General features: G+C 36.1%; 1 protein-coding gene across 1 annotated transcript in view; it reads right to left on the bottom strand.

Annotated features, from left to right (window-relative positions):
• The window catches only part of SLC71A2 (solute carrier family 71 member 2), a 30,349-nt gene that overhangs the window by 8,672 nt on the left and 3,130 nt on the right, over positions 1 to 18,547 (bottom strand). Inside the window, exons 2-8 of the mRNA XM_085043419.1 lie at positions 9,712 to 9,807; positions 6,530 to 6,592; positions 4,145 to 4,272; positions 3,157 to 3,271; positions 1,876 to 2,094; positions 655 to 768; positions 36 to 107 (exon numbers count right to left, since the gene is read on the bottom strand). Coding sequence (XP_084899545.1) covers positions 36 to 107; positions 655 to 768; positions 1,876 to 2,094; positions 3,157 to 3,271; positions 4,145 to 4,272; positions 6,530 to 6,592; positions 9,712 to 9,807 — 807 coding nt within the window. The remainder of the gene's footprint in view (positions 1 to 35; positions 108 to 654; positions 769 to 1,875; positions 2,095 to 3,156; positions 3,272 to 4,144; positions 4,273 to 6,529; positions 6,593 to 9,711; positions 9,808 to 18,547) is intronic.

The raw sequence follows: 18,547 nt of genomic DNA, 5'->3' as shown, positions 1-18,547 counted from the left end.
AGCTTAAATGAAGCATTATAAAGAAAAAAGCTTACCTGAGCTATGATAGACAGAATGCCCACTACAGCTATAAATGCTGCAATGCTAGCAGATCCAAAGCCTATAACCTGTAGAGAAGCATAAATTGCATAAAACAAATGCCAAACACAATCCAGGACAATTAGCAGCAGTGCGGTATCTTCTTAAAGAAAACACTCATCCCTGTTTATACTCCAGATCCACATAGGACCCATAGAGGAAGTGTTCACTTTCAAGAATAATCCTTAACTTGACTTTTGACAAGGAAACTACAAAGAAAAAATAAAAAAACTGCCTTTACAAAAAGGAGGCAGAGGAAGTCATGGATCTGGAAACTGAAGTTCTCTGTCCCTCCCTAACACAACAGATCTTCAACAGGCAAGATCCCATCTCCAAGACAGACCCAGAAACTGCTCTACTGAATTAGAACGCAGGTCTGCTTCGGGTTAACACGTCCTTAAGATATTACAGGGTTTATGCATCAGGAGTCAAATGTTAGCAAAGCACCCTGCCTTTAATTTTAAAGCTTTACTTCACCAGAAAGCAGGTCTCTGAGCAAAGTCTATAACAAGAAAGAGGTCACAGGGAATACTTATTTAAATATTCTTAGTAAGATATGAAGACATCAACATTTACCTGTCTCAAGTAGAGAAAGAAACTAGAATACTGGCCAGCCTCAGGCAGGTATGAGAGAAACACTGTAACACAGATCGGAAGAACTGTAGGATCTTTTCTAACCTTCTTCAGAGACTGTAAAACAAAGCAAGTGTTGAAACATTTGCTCAAAAAAGAAAAAAGAAGGTAGACTGCCTTCTTTAAAATCCATTTTTGCCCATGCATACACATCAAAACAATTACATACAGAAACTGTTAAACTGTACCTTAGGTCACAAACAATCTCATTATATACAGTTTTGGGGATCCAATTCTTCTACAAAGCTTCCATTAAGATTTTTGAAATTACTGTTCAATGCCAAATCACACCTATTCCCCGAAAACAGTGTTACATAATAGTAAGGGAAATGAGTAATATCTTCTAATGGATCTCCATAATAGTAATTTGTTTTGAAAGATGCTAGCAAATAATATACATTTCTTACACATATTCATTGATGATATTCATTACTTTAAGGAACAAATAAATTGTGGAAAACAAATTCTGTAACTGCAGTCTTTCAAGCATGACATTCATCTCTCAGTGTTCACAACCAGTTCCCAGAAGGATGGATCTTATGAAGAACAATCACTCTTTCCTTTCTTAAGATACCAAGGTGTAACAGAAACATAAATTAACTGAAAAAGTGTGAGTAAGTGAACAAGTTACTACAAAGACTGTACAGCATGTTTTAGGTCTTCCTATATATGCCTGTAAAAAAATCAGGCTTTACAGATATGTTCTCTATTAGAAAGAAATCATACATAACCAAAAGTGGAAATCAAGAACGTGGAGAGATACTGCCAAAAGTACAATTACAAACGGAACAGGTAAAACCTTAAAATATTGGCTTTTGTGGTGTAAGAATTCAGCATTTCCCTTTGCAATAAAATAGAGCATGTAAGTTAGAAAAGTGCAGTACTGAAACTTTGGATTACACACCAAACATTACATTATTTGGATTACACACCAAACATTATTTTCAAATCAAGAATTATTTAATCCACAAAGTTGGGTTTGATTTTGTTTTTTAAAATGTAGTTAGATCTTTTTGTACAAAAGTAGAGAACAGGGACTATAGTATACTGAACAGTCAAGCCAACAATAAGGCTAAAGACTTCTCAAGCTCACAAACTGCAGCTAGTAATTATTACTTATTAATCATAAAATATATAACAATTACTTATTGAAGTGCATCTTACTGCAAAAGGGTCTGCCTGTTCCCACGATATAGAAGATCCCCACGAAGCAGGTCTTATCTTTTCCGGCAGAGATTCTGGTACAGCTAACAGGATGAAGCAGATGTCCACAACAGCCACTAATGTGGCCACCAGCACAACCACACTGTCTCCATAGCTGGCAGACAGGTATGCTCCAATGGCAGGACTAGTTACCAAACTTGCTGCAAAGGTGGCAGATACCTATGCACAACAACAGTTTACAAACTCATCAGAGTGGCTATTCTGCCATTTCAGAAAAATGAAGTAACTTGCTTACCACCACCACCCCTCCCCAGAAGTGTGGTTTAAAAAACACACAAGTAAAAAATTCAAGTAAAAAAACCCAAACCAACCAACCAAAAAAAAAAAAAAAAAAAAAACCACACACAAAAAATAAAAAAAGAAAAACAAAAAAACCATCAAAAAACCCCACAAATCAAGAAAAATAAAACCACCCACCATTTATGGCAGTAAACATGGGTCCCAAATAAAGTTTCTACAGCCTTCTCAACAGCACAGCACACCACACTAGACAGGATTTGCAGTCAAAGATCATGTTTGGCTTGAAGGAAATAGGCTCTTACTTTTAAATAGACTAAAATCTTTATTTTGTTTTCTAATTATGAATTTTAAGTGATTTGACTGAGAAAGTTCTCAGTACATTGAAACGCCTGCCTAAAAGAAGTTCAAAGGCTAAGGACATCTAACAATAGACCTCCAAAACCTAAACTAATATAGATATTAGTAAAGCAAACTAAGCAGGAATTACACTACCACTGAAAGGACTAGTTTGTACTAACTAAAGCATTTTCCTCGTCTTTTGATAATTAAGAAGGGTCATAACTAAGTTACTAATACTGCTTTATGTATTTTCATCCTTCCTCACCGCTCCAACTTTAGCAAAAGCCACTCTATACTATAAAGAAGTCACATGAACTAGAAGTGCAACTTACAGGTGATAGAAAACTATTGGCAGATTCAATTACTTTGAATTTGCATTGTTTTTAACAACATTTAATGCTTTGTCTGCAAAACTTAAAAGACATTCTTTCTTACACATGCTCTCTACACAAGTTGTCACGCATCTATGCTGTTCCCATGAGCAACATAGCACTTTGTTCACTGCCTGAATTCTAACACTGTCTTGAGCCATGGTTTATTCCTTTACCAACCTCTTTAATCAGGAAACAATCTGTAAATCAAAGCACAGGTTCAGTCTGAAGACCATAATCTATCCTTTTTCCCGAGCTGAGCAGATCTTACCAGTCCATAGGCAGTAGTTCTTTCATGTTCCTGCGTTACATCAGCGACATAGGCAAATATTACAGAAAAGGTAACAGAAAAGACTCCAGACACTGATATCATAGCGAAGTACCACCTAATAATTTAAAGGCAACAATTAGAAAGTTTTAGCTAAGATGCCATGCTTTTTGTCTTACTAATAAGCAAGTTGGTGTTTAAGTCTAAGAGGAGTGCTTCTCAAGAACTAACAGAACTTTACTGGAGACGAATGATTGTGCAGTCTCACTTAAATACTGGAAAACAGAATTTTAATGTTTTATATTCTTCTGTTTATTTTATACTAGCCTAAAAGAAGTGTCCCCTTGATGACATGGTACCTATACATTTTTACACTCTTGAGTTAAAGTCATGAAAAATTAACTATCTTAGAAGTCATCATCTCAGCCAGTTAAGGAATACACTATCATATATATAATGCTGTGGAAGATTAACTCTGAGTTCATTCAGTGTACACAAAGTTATTATGTAATTCTTCCAAGTTTCACAATTAACGTAAATGAAACTGAAATTAAACTGACCATAACTGAGCAGTACTGACTTGGTTTCAAAGTCCTAATCAAAGAGTTAAAAGATATCAGTTGAAACAATTATACTTTTCTGTGGCAAATAAATGTTGAGGTTCATTTAGCTTCAAAAACACATTTATTACTGTCAGTCATCAACAGAAAAAATTAACAGCTGAGCTGAAAACAGAGTTAGACAGGATTATCAAATTCTTCAAGTACTGTTTTACTCATATGAATGTAGTTCACATTCCATTATTTCTACTTTTAGGACACACAATCTGAACACATCCTGAACAGAGAAGATCCAGAATAATGCAATCACGTCTTGAAAGGAAAGCTGTTTTGCTCTTGTCTTACTGTTCCTCTCCCACTTCCCCAAACTACTCATCAGACTGAATATCTGCTCTCCTGACAAGCTCTATACTGCAGTTTGTACCACTTACCATGGGCTTATTCGCATTAATGGAATTGGGACACAGGTGAAGAAAACTGTAAGAAGAAGAAAAGATTTTCTTCCCCAAGCATCTGAGAGAGCACCTATTAGTGGAGCACTGAGAAAGGACAAAAAACCCTGTGACAGAAGAAAAACAATTAATATGTCTGTATCTACCTTTCCAAGGCTCACTTTAACTACAATATAAGAAAGGAATAGAATTGAAAATGTATTTGAAATTAAACACAGAAGTTGTAGATAACTGAAAATGTACACAATTTGCCCGACAGTCTAGTTTTCTATGGTTCTGACATTTTATTTCAAATCTATTAAACCCCAGTGAATATTAAAAAAAAAAAAAGACAGTATACCTTTTTTCAAGATGCATTTGATTGAATATAGAAGTAAAACAGACTGCAAAATCTTCTTTAAAATCATCAAAATACAGTCTAGCTCCACATAGGAACAATATTTTAGCCTCTATCAAGTGACTTAGAGCTAGTATTCAAGCCCAAGTTGCCCTCTAATTTGGACTGTCCTAAGAGAGAGTTTTGGGTAACATAACTGCTCTCTGAAATAGATTTAATAGAACACTTATTGCTTTATAGAATATATTCATCATGTACAGGACATATGTACACTGCAGTAACTACAAAGACCATTTGAGCAAGCCCGACGACTTGAGATCATGGGACAGCATAATGAGATTCCCATGGTGAAGGTCAGACTTTCACGGAGTGCAAAAAGAGAAAAAATTGACTAAGGATCAAACACTAGACTTTCCAGAATTTTGTGAAGTCCTGGAATCTAGGCCTCAAATACATTATATTAGACAGAAGAATTAAAATAAGTAAAGGATTTCACAGGTTTGTTGACTGGGGAATAGTTCCTCCTAATTAGTAAATTCTTCACTCGTCAATCCAACTCTGGCATAAGTCCAGACATTAGTAAATGCATGGTTCTGTAAGCACCCTAATTAATACACTGGAAGTGTACTGTGGCTAACTTTAGCTTACCTCTCTTATTCAACTATAGTCACTTACAAGTTTAACATATGCGTACAGACTGCTGTACTAAATACCTGCTCTGCCAAATTCTTACAAACAAACCTGATTTCAATGTTTTCAGTAAGCAGACTGAAAGCAAAAGCTGTAAAGCGAGATTACCAGATCCTGGGAAAGTTAGATGTCTTATCCATTCAAAATTAATGTTTCTGCTCCTTAGAATCATATTTCAATGCCATATGATTTAACATGTTTTGCTGTTACCAAAAACACTTCCGATGTTTCATAAAAAGAATTTTGAAGAAAAAAGAAAAGGAAGTACAAGCTCACTCTAGTCTTTGATCCTGTTTATTAGACCTGTTAGAGCAATCTAAACATTCATGACATTAATGCACTTTTCTACAGACATGCTCTGTACAAAACCTATGGGAAACCCTCCATTTACTACTTTTAAATGAAATACACAGTTACACTGCACTATGAGTGAAAAAACTTGAAACAAAACAGGAAGAGGAACACGAACTTTGTTTTTGTATGAGAACAATGAGAAGATAACTTCCTTGTTCAGTCTGAGACAAACCAACACCCCAAGTGCATAATGTTCTGCCAATCCACCGTGAAAGATAGCAAGACAGCAAGTCGATCCTAAAGATGTCATGTTCTTACAACTAAAAGCAATGCTTTAGATTTGTTACAGGACATAAATAATTTCTGGGTGCTATAGATTACCTCAGTCATAAGTTGCAGCAAGCACTTTTCAGCCTTTGCTTTGCAGCAAAGAAGAGACTTTACAACAGTTATGCTAGAAAAATTTTGCAAGCTTGTTTATGGCCATAGTCCAGCATAACCACTGTGTGAATGCACTGGTATAAGTAACCTATAAACTGCCCTGAATATTTTGACCATTACAGTATGTTCAAGAGTTGATTAAAAAGGATCAGGAAATAAAATCAACCTGATGAAAATTAGCTCTTATGCCACATTTTAAGACAAAAATCACAGTATTTAAGTGCTTCATTTTCTATCTCAATGGTATCATCACAATTGCATTAATCTGCTTCTGATATAAATCTTTGAACATTAGGAAGCAGACCATAAAAACCTAGCTCCATTCTTAGAAAGATCCTTATCAAGATTACAATAGCTACAAGTGGTACCTATTCCAATAAGAGGAATTGAAGCTTCTGAGAAACATTCCACTTGTTTCAAGATCCTCCCACTTAGCAGTAAAACTTGAATTGAACCCAAGAAACAACCAGTACAGCGAAAAAATGGTTTAAGAATTAACTACACGCTCAGTGTTTTGATGTTCTCACAGAGAATGCAAGTGAGACAAGTTAAAATATAAGAACATGAAGAAAATTTAGGTCAGAGGTTTAAAAAAATCTTACCTTAACACCTTGAATAAGACCATTCATTAAAAATGTATGATGGGGAAATGTTTCATGTAAGACCTGACAGAAGGGAAAAAAAAGCATTACTTGAAACAAGATAGGATGAAGTTGATGCCAAGTTTAATTTTGATTTGTAAAACAGGATAGCTATAGAACAAAAAAAAAAAGGATAGCATGACAATTTGCTAAAAAAAGCATCTTACCCCAAAATAAAAACTAAAAAACCAAAAAAAAACCCCAAAAAAACCAAACCCAAAACCCCCAGAATAACCAGGAAAAAAAGTATCTTCTACATCCCATTTGTCTCAAGAAAACGTAAACAGGATTTGATATCAATTTATCAGCATAAATTCCTCTGCTGAGAGACTGTAATGCAGAGATAGTTGGTTTGGGACATTCAAATGCTCAAAATGAGGGTCAGTGTAGGCAAAAACCATCTCTGTGTGGTACAAATTACAAAATTTTATGTGGTTAATTCCTTCAGAAGGTTGACTCAAATATTGCCAATATTAGGAGTAAAAACGAGATTCAGCTAACTTACTATGAACAAGGAAAAAACAGCACTATATTCAGAACTGAACAAACAGCAGCTATTAAATAGCCATAGAGTTAGAAACACTTCTGATTAACAAAAAAGTGCTTATAAATACTAGCAAGAGTTCTGAGTATTTAAATACAGCTACGAATTCAAGTAAGGTGCTTTACCAGCAGTCTTAATTCAAGGGCAAGAATCTTAATCTATGCTAAACAGATTTACCATAAATATGCAAGAGAGTTAAGGGGCCTCACAGGTGCTACCATGTCGATTAAAAAAAGTTATTGTGATGTTCAAAGCATGTATGCACAAAAATTCACATTGAAACAAAATTCACATTCATTTGCTCCAATTATTTATAAGTGTCACTAATTACAAAAATTACTTATATGAGAAAGCTATTAGCCAGAAGAAATAGAATACTTTAATGTCACTGAAAACTATAGCATTATTTTTCTAGGAAGACTCAAATTCTCAAATCATAGGTTTAATAAAAGTGGCAGTTCTCATATTAAGTACTGGGCAGATAATTCTCCTTATCTATAGCCCTTTTTGCTTCTGGTATCATCCTTTGGTTAGAAATTTAGAACAATTTTTCACTTGTTAGAACATGGATACTATGACACTAATTGAGGAGAAAAAAGTCAGGGTTCATATTAGAGATTTAAAAGCAAATGTCTTCTAAGAGAAGAACAAAACCAAAAAAAATGAGAATGGGAAACTCAGAGAGTAAAATCTAATTACCTATGAACTGTTTTCTAGAATTTTTTGCTGAGAGGCAACTACTGCTGGTATTAAGTTCAAGTTTTTGAGATTAAGTTGTTACTTCATAGACAAGAGAAATGCAAGCTGACAAACTGGTAGAGGCAACTGCTTTACTGAAATTCTACCAATAGATACGTATTCAAAAATATATATATATTGAATACAGAATGTGCCATTAAGTAATTAATATTGCTTATGGTAATTTACTAACATTGGCTTACAAGTCCATAAATAAAATTAATGTCCATAAGCTTTGGGCAGTCTTTGACCAGCATAGCATTTGTGTACTTTATAAACACTTTAAATCTTTTCTTCTCCAAGTATAGCATCATGTTACAAACACTTCAGCTTTGCTGACACATGTCAAAAGAAGTGAAAAAGCAATTTAAAAAATGAACTTTAAATAATCTCAGCTATCAGAAACACACACCATTTATTTTCGTAGTCCACAAAATTTTAATCAGATTGAATGTTGACAATGACCTGCAGAATCATGAAAAAACCGCCACAAAAAATTGAGTAACCACAAGCTTTGATCAACAGGCTAGACACTTTCATTTCTGCCCTTCTAACCTGACAAACCTGCTTGAGCAGAAGAGGGCAGCTGGCAGTTCAAAGGCTGAACCTAGCTCATAAGAAATCTTTACATGACTTCTAGTACTGCTGACTGATAAGCAGGTCAATGTAAGCTACCACAAGTACATCACAAGAGAAGGGTGCAAAGTATCAGATAAGACTTGAAATTATATAAACCCAATAGCAGCCTTTCAGGGCTTGCAAAGCTGATTACAAATAAAGATGATCACACTCAACTACGGAACTATTCCCATTGGAGTACATACTTGCGGAGTTATTGAAGAATCCACCTAACATATAGTTTTATTAAATTGGTGGCATTTTGCAGATGTGTCAGAACTGTGATCTGCACACCTATCCTTTTAAATGAGAAGTGTCAAGCGTGGGCAAGTTGAAATTGAGCACTTTGGTTAAGAAAAAAAGCAAAGAAAAAAGAGATAAGAAAGACCACCCAGTAAGCTTCCCCATATTTTGACATCAGCAAGACAGGATAACAGGACAGTCATTTTGTGAAACACCTGCTTTAACTCAGCTATCTAAAAAGTTCAGTGATTGTCTTTAGACAGGATAAACAAACACATTTCAGGAGTTATATAGACTATTTTATGTGGTGTTTGGAGAAGTAATTAACTCTTTTGATCCCAAAAAACTGCCTGACATGCATTCAAAGTGCTCTCAGATATTAATGATGAAAACCTGGACTAATAGACCTCTTGCAACTGCTCACAGGCAGGCCCCATTACAATGAATGCAATCCATGTCTTCAAATTAAATGCTTCATATCCTATTACCAAATACTCAAATTACCTCTCCATCTGGCAAATAACCAGAACAGATTAAATACTTATGAAATCCATTTCTTACATGAATGCCTTTACATTTTACAGTAAGTTACATGGCTGGCAAAACAATCAGCCCACAGGAATGTACATAGTTAATGAAGTGTTGCATAATTTAGTCAATTGTTCCAACTGGAAGATGATTTAACTACAAAGTCTTAAAAGAGCCAGGATTTCCAGAGACACTTCAATCAATGGACTAAACTGGTGTTACTCCAAAAGGCAAGTAAGAGTTAAAGAGTAGTACAGCAGAGTTAATCTATTTTTCCTTATCTTCTAATCTTTCAGCAGTCCAAATCTAGGTCCAAGTCTTTCAGCAGTCCAAGTCTAGCTGCTAGGATTTCTGGAACTCAGGTTATGAGATACACAGTAAATGTAAAACAAATTGAAATCCAAATCCCTAGGAAATAGCAAATTAACATTTATCACTATCCCCAAGATAATGGCTGATGAATGATACTTACCGTGAGCATTGGAGTTGTCAAGAGACCCCAGGCAAAGAATTCTAGAAATATGACCACCACCGCATGGTATACACTTGGCCGACCAATACCTTGTTGCTAAGAAAGAAAAACACATGCAGTGGTTGTACCCATCCAGTTCATTACATGTGCAAAAATCTCTTGCAAACATGTTTTGAGCATAACTAGTTTTCAGCACAACCTACTAACCAAAGCCCTTGATATAACAATAAGCCAAACAAGGGAAGAGAAATTGTTTTGTATTACAAAAAGATTAGAGATCTTTAGGGAACTTAAATTTTGTTCCCTTGAACACTTCCTGACTGAAGAGAATTTCACAACAATGTGACAAACGTTATACCTCTCCCTGCTACCTCCACAAGTGACAAGACGGACCCACTTTATTAATATCACAGGACTGTTTCAACGAAACTATGACAATGTACATGATCAGAAAAGCAACAATTTTTGTATTAGAAAATGCCAAATTATGAGAAAATACAGAAAATATGTCATCTGTACAACCATTTTCTGTTGATTGCTGATAAACTGATTCTATGCTTGTGTCTGCAAACACAGACTAGAGACTGACGAACTATTCTACTAGTCAACAAGTAATTCCAGAAAGAATTAGCAAACTATCAAAGTACTCATGATTCTGTGAAACTGCTGCTATTCAAGATCAAAGGACTTAATCCCAGATGAGAATAACAAAATCTTTTTACTTAGATGAAATAGGCAGAACCCTTGGGTAAGTCATATCTAATCAGAACTGCTACTACTACTACTATTTCTTTCCTTCTTCCCAAGAGATTTAGGCAGAAGTGCTGAACCATCTAGTGGCCTTCAGTGCAGTGACAGCAATGGTTGACAAGGGGAGACTGATAGATGTCATTTACCTAGACTTCTGTAAAGCCTTCAATCAGTTCCACATGACACCCTTGTCTCCAAAGAGGAGATGCATGGATTTGAAGTGTGAACTATTTGGTAGATAAGGAACTGCTGGATGGATGCAGCCAGAAGTGGTCCATGGCTCTGTGTCCAGGTAGGGGCTGGCAGCAAGTAGTGTCCCTCAGGGCTCTACTTAGGGACCAGTGCTCCTCAATATCTTCACTGATGACACAGATAGGAGGATTGAGTGCACCCTCAGCAAGTCTGCAGATGACACAAAGCAGAGCAGTACAGCTGACACAATGGAAGGACAGGATGCCATCCAGAGAGAGAGACAAACTTGAGAAGTGGTCCTACAAGAACCTCATGAAGTCTAACATGTCTGGGTGCAAGGTACTGCACCTGGGTCAGGGCAATCCCAGACACGAGCCCAGACTGGGAGAAGTCAAAAAGCAACTCTGAGGAGAGTTTGGGTTGCTTGTGGATGACAAGCTGGACATAAGCCAGCAATGTGCAGTCACAGCCTAGAAGGCCAACCACATCCTGGACTGCATTAAAAGAGGCGTGGCCAGCAAGTGAAGGGGGGGCATTTTTGACCCTCCACTCTGCCCTCATGAGATCCCACCTGTAGTACTGTGTCCAGCTCTGGAGCCATCAGCACAGGAAGGACACAGACCTATTACAGTGGGTCCAGAGGAGGCCATGATGAGGGCTGGAGCACCTGTCCTATGAAGACAGGCTGGAAGCACTGGGGTTGCTCAGCCTCCAAGAAGAGGAGGCTGCGGGGAGACCTCATTGTGGCCTCTCACTGCTTGAAGGAAAAGACTCTCACTGTCTTTTAGAAAAGGGAGTGACATTTTACATAAGGAGAATGTGATAGGAGAAGGGGGAATGGTTTTAAATGAAAAGAGGAGAGATTTAGATTAGATATTAGGAAGAAATTTTCTTCTCAACAAGTAGTGAAGCACTGGAGCAAGCTGCCCAGAGAAGCTGAGGATGTCTCATACTTGGAAGTGTTAAAGGTCAGATGGATGGGGCCCTAAGTAACTTATCTAGTGGCTGGAATCTTCTCCACTGCTGGAAGGGCTGGAATTAGATGCTCTTAGAGGTTCCTTCCAATCAAAAGCATTCCATAATTTTTTCATTTCTAACTACCCCTTGGCACAGTAACTGTTTTACATTGGTTTTGTGCTCTAAAATTAATCTTTGCCTTTACCCTAACAAATATCCTGCAAAAGACTGTTTTTCAGTGTTTCCAGCCAATTACACTCCAACAGCCATTACATTCCAAAGCCATTACACTCCAACAGAAGCGTGCAATTTAATAATGTAGGATTCAGCTGAAGGAACACTACCCAGTGACAAATATCAACCTGACTCCTTCCAGCAAGTGGAGTGCAGGGCAAGCATGAAACTCAGGATCTCCCACTGAGCCCAGAAAACATCAAAATAACCTATGATGGAGGTAGAGAACAGATACCTTTGCCGTTTCTCCCCCGCTCAGTAACTTTGATACAACTTGGTAGAAATCACACGTCTAGAAAATGCTTGCCATTAAAAGATTCATTTAAGCTATCTATAGTAAAAGCTTTAAAAAAATTCCTATTGTCTAAACAGCAAATGCACATATATCTAAGAATTTTTAGATCTGTCAGCTTATCAAAACCTGTAGTAAAAATGTATTCTACCTCGTATGAATCAATTTATTTTCTACATTGCAGCTTGCTTCAAAGCATGAAGATTTGAAGAAAACAGTTCTCTTTTTCCTGGCAAACAATATAATATCATAGATCAAAGATTATCTCTACGGCTGATAACTTGCAAGCATTATTAACATTTCTCTATAGGTTACCATGCGATTTTTAATCTCGAAATAGCAAAGATTCTGAAGACTATGGGGGGAAAAAAATCTTCCACATGAAAGAAGTCTGTGAGTATTTCTGCGGAAGACAAGAGGATAATAATTTTATGAATATTTGTCAATCAGACAAGCACTTAACACTGACTACCCTGAAGTCTGAAGACCCCTTCTATAGCAATTTCCTCTGGAAAAAGCAAATTTTGTAGTAGAGAATAAGTAAGGGACTCCCCACACCTTCTCCTACCTCCGCTTTACTTCCCTCACACCTTTGTATCATTAAGCATGTTGCTGCACCATAAACATCTGGTCTGCATTTACTAAACATTTCTAATGCCACTAAAAATGAAGTTTTGGAGTGTTTGGTGTTTTTTAACACAGTTTTTATTACATGCAAATTTGACCTGAGATTTATATGGTTTAGCAGAAAGATGATGTACATACATACTCAAAGACATGTGGAGATTAAAACAGTCTGAAAATTATTTCTAGCAGTATCATGCAGCTTACAGTTAGCTGCACTGACCTACTAAAAGAACCCAGAAAACACCACAGCCTTTTGGATTCAAGGCATGACCTGGAAAAGTAAAATTCAGATGGCAAAAATAACATGTATGTGTCAAAACTAAGACAAACATTTTATGTCAAATATACTAGCATTACCAATCTATGAGCCACAAAGACTGTAACTGATGATTTCCAGTTTTCTTCAGTGACCTAAACACCTAAAATAATTTAAAAAAACACTTCTGCAGAGGCTGCAATGGAAAACTAGATCATGAAACCAGGAAAATTCACCGACATTATCAAATCGACTGATGCAGAGAGTTACTCCTGAATGCTCACCTTTTCTGTAGCTCCCAAAAACTCTATCACAAAAGTTTTCAATTTTTAATCAAGCATCAACTTATTTTTTAAGAAAAGAAAATAGTTTATGATTGATCATGCACATAGCCTGGTTCACAGATTTAAAAAGGCAACAAAAACTCTTTACTTGTTTCAAAATCAAAGAGCTTTGTAAAAACACTTCAGCTGTATCAGAAGTACTGGGTGTAGTTTGTTTCTGCATTGAGAAAACACCCTGTAACAAAACTCCATGGAATTTACATAAACAACTTTAAGTATGCAAAAAATGGTTATAAACCTTGAAACACAAGGACCTTTAGGCTTCTTGAACTAAACAAAATGAGGACAACCTACTGAATTCCTTATGATTAAGAAGATTTTAAAAGTATTTCAGATATAGTTAACATACAAGTTGCTTGCCTCATTCCCTGCCCTCAGAATTGGAAGTGTTATGTCAAAAATTAAGTACCCTCAGGAAAGCCTTAAAATTGTTATGGACTTATTTTCTATTCACATGGATCATCTTCATGTGACAGATTTGTGTGTGGGCTGAGAAACTGTGTATGAACATTGTAATTGCCTTCAAATGCAGCCCTTTGTCAAGGTTTTATACTTGCACAATCATTAATGAGGAAAACATTACTTAATCTCAAATGCTTAACATTACAAGTTTGAGGTCATCATTGTAAACCTGAAGTCCTAAAAGTTCTAACAAAAGATCTGCTATTTCTCCAGTTTTACACTTTTGCTCTTTTCAATGCCTCTTTTTCACTACCCAATACTAAAAAAACCTTTTTTTTTTTCTGCCTTTTGGGAGTCAGAATAAACCCAAAAGTTAATTTGAAGGAAACTGGGAAAACTACTGGGAGGCAGTACAAACTTTTTTTTCAAAGTGAAACAGCTGTTGAACACCAATAAATCCATGAAAGAATGTCAAAATCATAAATCCAGCTGGTAATAATTGCTCATAGAAGAGGGGGAAAATGCAAAATAGTAAGAATACCTCATCTTAGACATTCTGAAAAACAGCTAGCACAATTCACCCTAACATACTTCACAGAAAGATGAAATTTTATAGCCAGTCCCAGATCTGCAGAGCAAAGCTAGAATGGACAGTATTTATTTCTTATTCATATAGTTTTTAGGTAACTATTTATCTGTTAATTCAAATCTATAATGTAATAATTAAAATTATTTGAATTACTACAAAAGCATCTTAACATCAACATCAAGCATGCCTGTTTATTTCTCTGAAGAAATATGCTTGTTAGAGAACAAAATTACTTCTCAGTGCTCAAATCCTGAAGTCCTCTGGAGCACCTTTTAAAATTTTTCATATTTTGTTGAGGGTCACACAGGCTATACAAATTAAGCAAAAGTTTCAATTGTGTAAATACCAGCAGGTTTTTTTCTCCCGTAAGTGTGAAGCAGTAGCACTAGATTTGAGTTTTCTATCCTTGAAGGGTTTGTTTCAATATCCAACTGGAAAAGCCCTAGGCAACCTGCTCAGGCCTCACAGCTGATCCTGTCCTGAAGAGGAAGGTATCTCCCTACAGTACCTTTCCATTTGCATAATCCTATTATCTCTGAGGTAGATAACAACCAAACTGAAGCTGAACTTCTGAACTGACAAAACACAGGAACTTGCCTTTGTCTCCTACACCTATGGGAAATTCCTTCCCATCAGGCAGTTAGGCCTCTCAGGAGAGCCTGCTAGCTGCTCATTTGACTTGCAGTACAGGCATACCTTTGCTAAGAGCACTCACTGTCCTATAATACATAAACCAACATTAAAATGCATTAATATGAGTTTTATTATTTTTTTTTAAGTGCCTACAGAAACATTTTCCCCTACAAAAATTAACTGGTTCAAATACTCACTTTTATACTACCACCTGCACTCTTTGCCAACTGATATTTTGAAGAAAACAAAGAACTGAACTAACAGAATCAATAAAACACTTCAATAAATGTGCTTTCACGTATGAATCATTCAGATCTTGAAGTTCACGACAAATTATAAAATTCATTACCTTTACACATTTATCTTCACTACTATTTCATTAGTTTCCCACAAAATTTCCCAAAAACCATTTCAAATGCAAACTTTTCCTGGCATGCCTCACTACAATCTATTTAATTAATTTAATTAATTAATTAACTCTACTATTTAATCATTTCAGCTTATTCTTGCGCAAATATTATGCCGACCCATCTCACTACATGATGGATTCTCTTTCTTCCACACATATTACCCAGGTAGGTTTCTAGGGATACTGCAGGGATACTCTAGTGACTACTCTCTTTAATTTTCAAACTGAAGTATTTTGGATCCACCTGAACAATTCCAACTGTTCACCAAAAATGCTCTATTTGGTGGAACTGGAAAGAATTCAGTGCAAAAATACAGAGAACACAAGTGAAAATGCTTTCCAATCAAGTACAGCATTTTAGGTATGCCTTGTGAACTGCAATAAAAATCATAACTAATTCAGATTATACATTGTCCAAACTTGTATTTCAGTTGCGAAACAAACGCCTTATGCAGATCTGTATCTGGACTGGAAGATCATTATGCTCTTTCTCAACAAAAAGCTATGCTAAATCATATTGCACAGGTCTAGAGTATCAGAACCACAACTCATTCAAAATGGAAATGCCTGTGGAGATTTTGCAAAGGGAAATTGTGCCTTAAAAAGTTACTGGAGTTCTCAAAACAAAATATATAGATAAGGCAGATCACATAAATAAGCCTTCTGAAAATTCAGTAAACATACTCAAAGATGCTCATCAAAGGCTATTAAAGCAAGCAAACTCTTCACAGGGATTAAAAAGAAAAAATACAGTCAACAAACACAAAAATCCAACCCACACAAAAAGAACACCCACACAAAAAAACCCCAAAAACATACCAAAAAAAAAAGGACAATTTAAAAAATAAACCCACTGCAATCTGTTCATACAGCACAGCAAGGTTACCAGATGACTCCTATCGCTCTGTCCTAGCACCTATGCTGTTCAACACATTCAGAAGTGAGCTGTAAGAAAGGATGAAAGCAAAGTGACAAAGTTCACTGATGACAAAACATAGATTACTTTCAAAGAGTTATAGGGCAATGGTAAAGAACAATGACATGGAATCAGTAGAACAAATTAAATGGCAGATTGAAATTAATGTATATTAATTTAAGCACTGCAAACAAGAAGAAATTCTTTTAATTCCACATATATAACTATGACTATGACATAGGAGTGTGATCCCAGAAAAAAAGACTCCATTGAAAGAAATGCATCTAGCATTCAGCAGTGGTTAACTATATATGTGTGTTCAAAGGATATACCCTGTTAGGAAAAAGATCATCACTATATTACTGCATTAACCTGTGATGTGTCTGCCTTGCTAACCCTCTGCTTCTGGTGTTTTGACCATTTTTATTAGATCAACATCAAGATCCTCCTCTAATCCCATGACTGTTTTATTAGAAGCTTTAAGCAATATGCACTGTTGAATAGTCTATTTGACAGAAGCACAAGAGGCCCACAGTAAGGGGTCCACTACCAAAGGTTTGGAGGAATGCTGAAGCAGCTTCCTCCAAACTGCAGGCAAAATATCTGCAGAAAGATACAAATGGGATTCGTTGAATTGGGAGTGACACGAAGAGTGTTAAGAAAAAATTGCCATTGCCTTACGCTAAAATACAAGAAAATAAGTGGCACTTCATACAATTTATTCCTGAGGTCTAAAATATCTTGCCATATTCTATTTCCTGCTGGGAACACGTTCATTTTTAAGTTTAGACTGGACAAGGTTAAGAAACACAAATCTTCTAAGGCACGTAAAATAAGACCACCATTTCTGGTTCAGTCTTCATGGCTAAGGCCACTGATAGGAAGACCAGCCAAGAAAACAATTACCATACACCCTGCCACATTCTGAAAGCTCAGCTTCAGACATTACCGCATTGTGTAATTGAACTACTTTTTACAGAAGCAACATATAACCAGCATATTACACTACAGCAAGTTGGAAGCCAAATTACCCATTTAAGTTTTCTTCATGAAACAGAAAGATGTACAACACCGGGAAATTCCTCTAAAAAGCACTGGCTGCTTAGTTAATACACATCCTTCTCCATTGCGCAGGTAGTTACTCAAACTTATTGTCCAGTAGCCTAGGTTTGGATCTTCGTAACTAATTCTACAACTATGACTTGATAATTTAAGTTTTAATTTCTCTAGCCTACAGTACTTCTCTTAGAATGCAAAACCATCCACACTGACAGAACCTGAAGCATCAGTAACAGGAGACTTGTAACAGGAGAAGTGCCCCCTCAGTATAAATATAAACCAGAGTGATTTGTTTTCAAACAGAACAGCTAAACATTCTGTCAGGCCTAGTGTCAATTTAACATGATGGGAAGATTCAGAATGACGTTGGCAATCTTGAGAAGGCAATATTGTTATCTCTAATTAGTCTGATTTAACAGGAAAAATATCTTGCGTGGGACAAAACAGTGCCCCACAAAGGACTAAATACCCAAACTGACAACTGCACAATGTGTTTACTACTAGCAATACAATTTAAATTCTACAAGCAAGAAATTTAAGAAACCAGCTTACTGAATTCAGAGCTGTTTCAGTAAAGTCCCGTAACACTAAATCATACTGCCTTAGTTTTATGGTGCTGCATTTTTTATGAAGTATAAAAAAGAAAAATGCTAATACTAAGGATAAGAACATGAAATTCTTTGGGTACATACAGCTGTGCTTCATTGTGTTAAATAGTTTAAATAATAAAGGCCAGCAAACTTCTGAGACGTACAGTTCAGAATGTTTATATCACGTTTCCAAAATACATAAAGGTCTTGGGCTTCACAATAGTTGAGGCATTTTATAATGTCCAAGAACATGAAACTAAAGTGTGATTAATTCTCAAAAAGGTACAGAGATGTGACTTTTCTTTTGATTCCCTATTTGGAACTTCTACCATAAAAGCACTTTATTTAGACAGTATGACTGTATTTTGCTGAAAAAAGTCCTTACTGAGGCATTATTTTACCTACAATAGTTTGCAGAGAAATGAAGTCCGTGGTGTGAATATTCTGAATGCCACGCTAAGTTTTACACTACTAGTGTTCATAATTCAGATGTAACAAGATTGCACAACAGCTAACAAGATGTCCCACGACATCATTTACTTCAATTTCTGAGGCTCGCTGAAGTCATGGTAATATAGCCAACAAA

Source organism: Lichenostomus cassidix, chromosome Z (assembly GCF_008360975.1).
Source record: "Lichenostomus cassidix isolate B80296 chromosome Z, HeHo_3.0, whole genome shotgun sequence".
Lineage (NCBI taxonomy): Eukaryota > Metazoa > Chordata > Aves > Passeriformes > Meliphagidae > Lichenostomus > Lichenostomus cassidix.
This window is presented reverse-complemented; position numbering and strand designations above follow the sequence as displayed.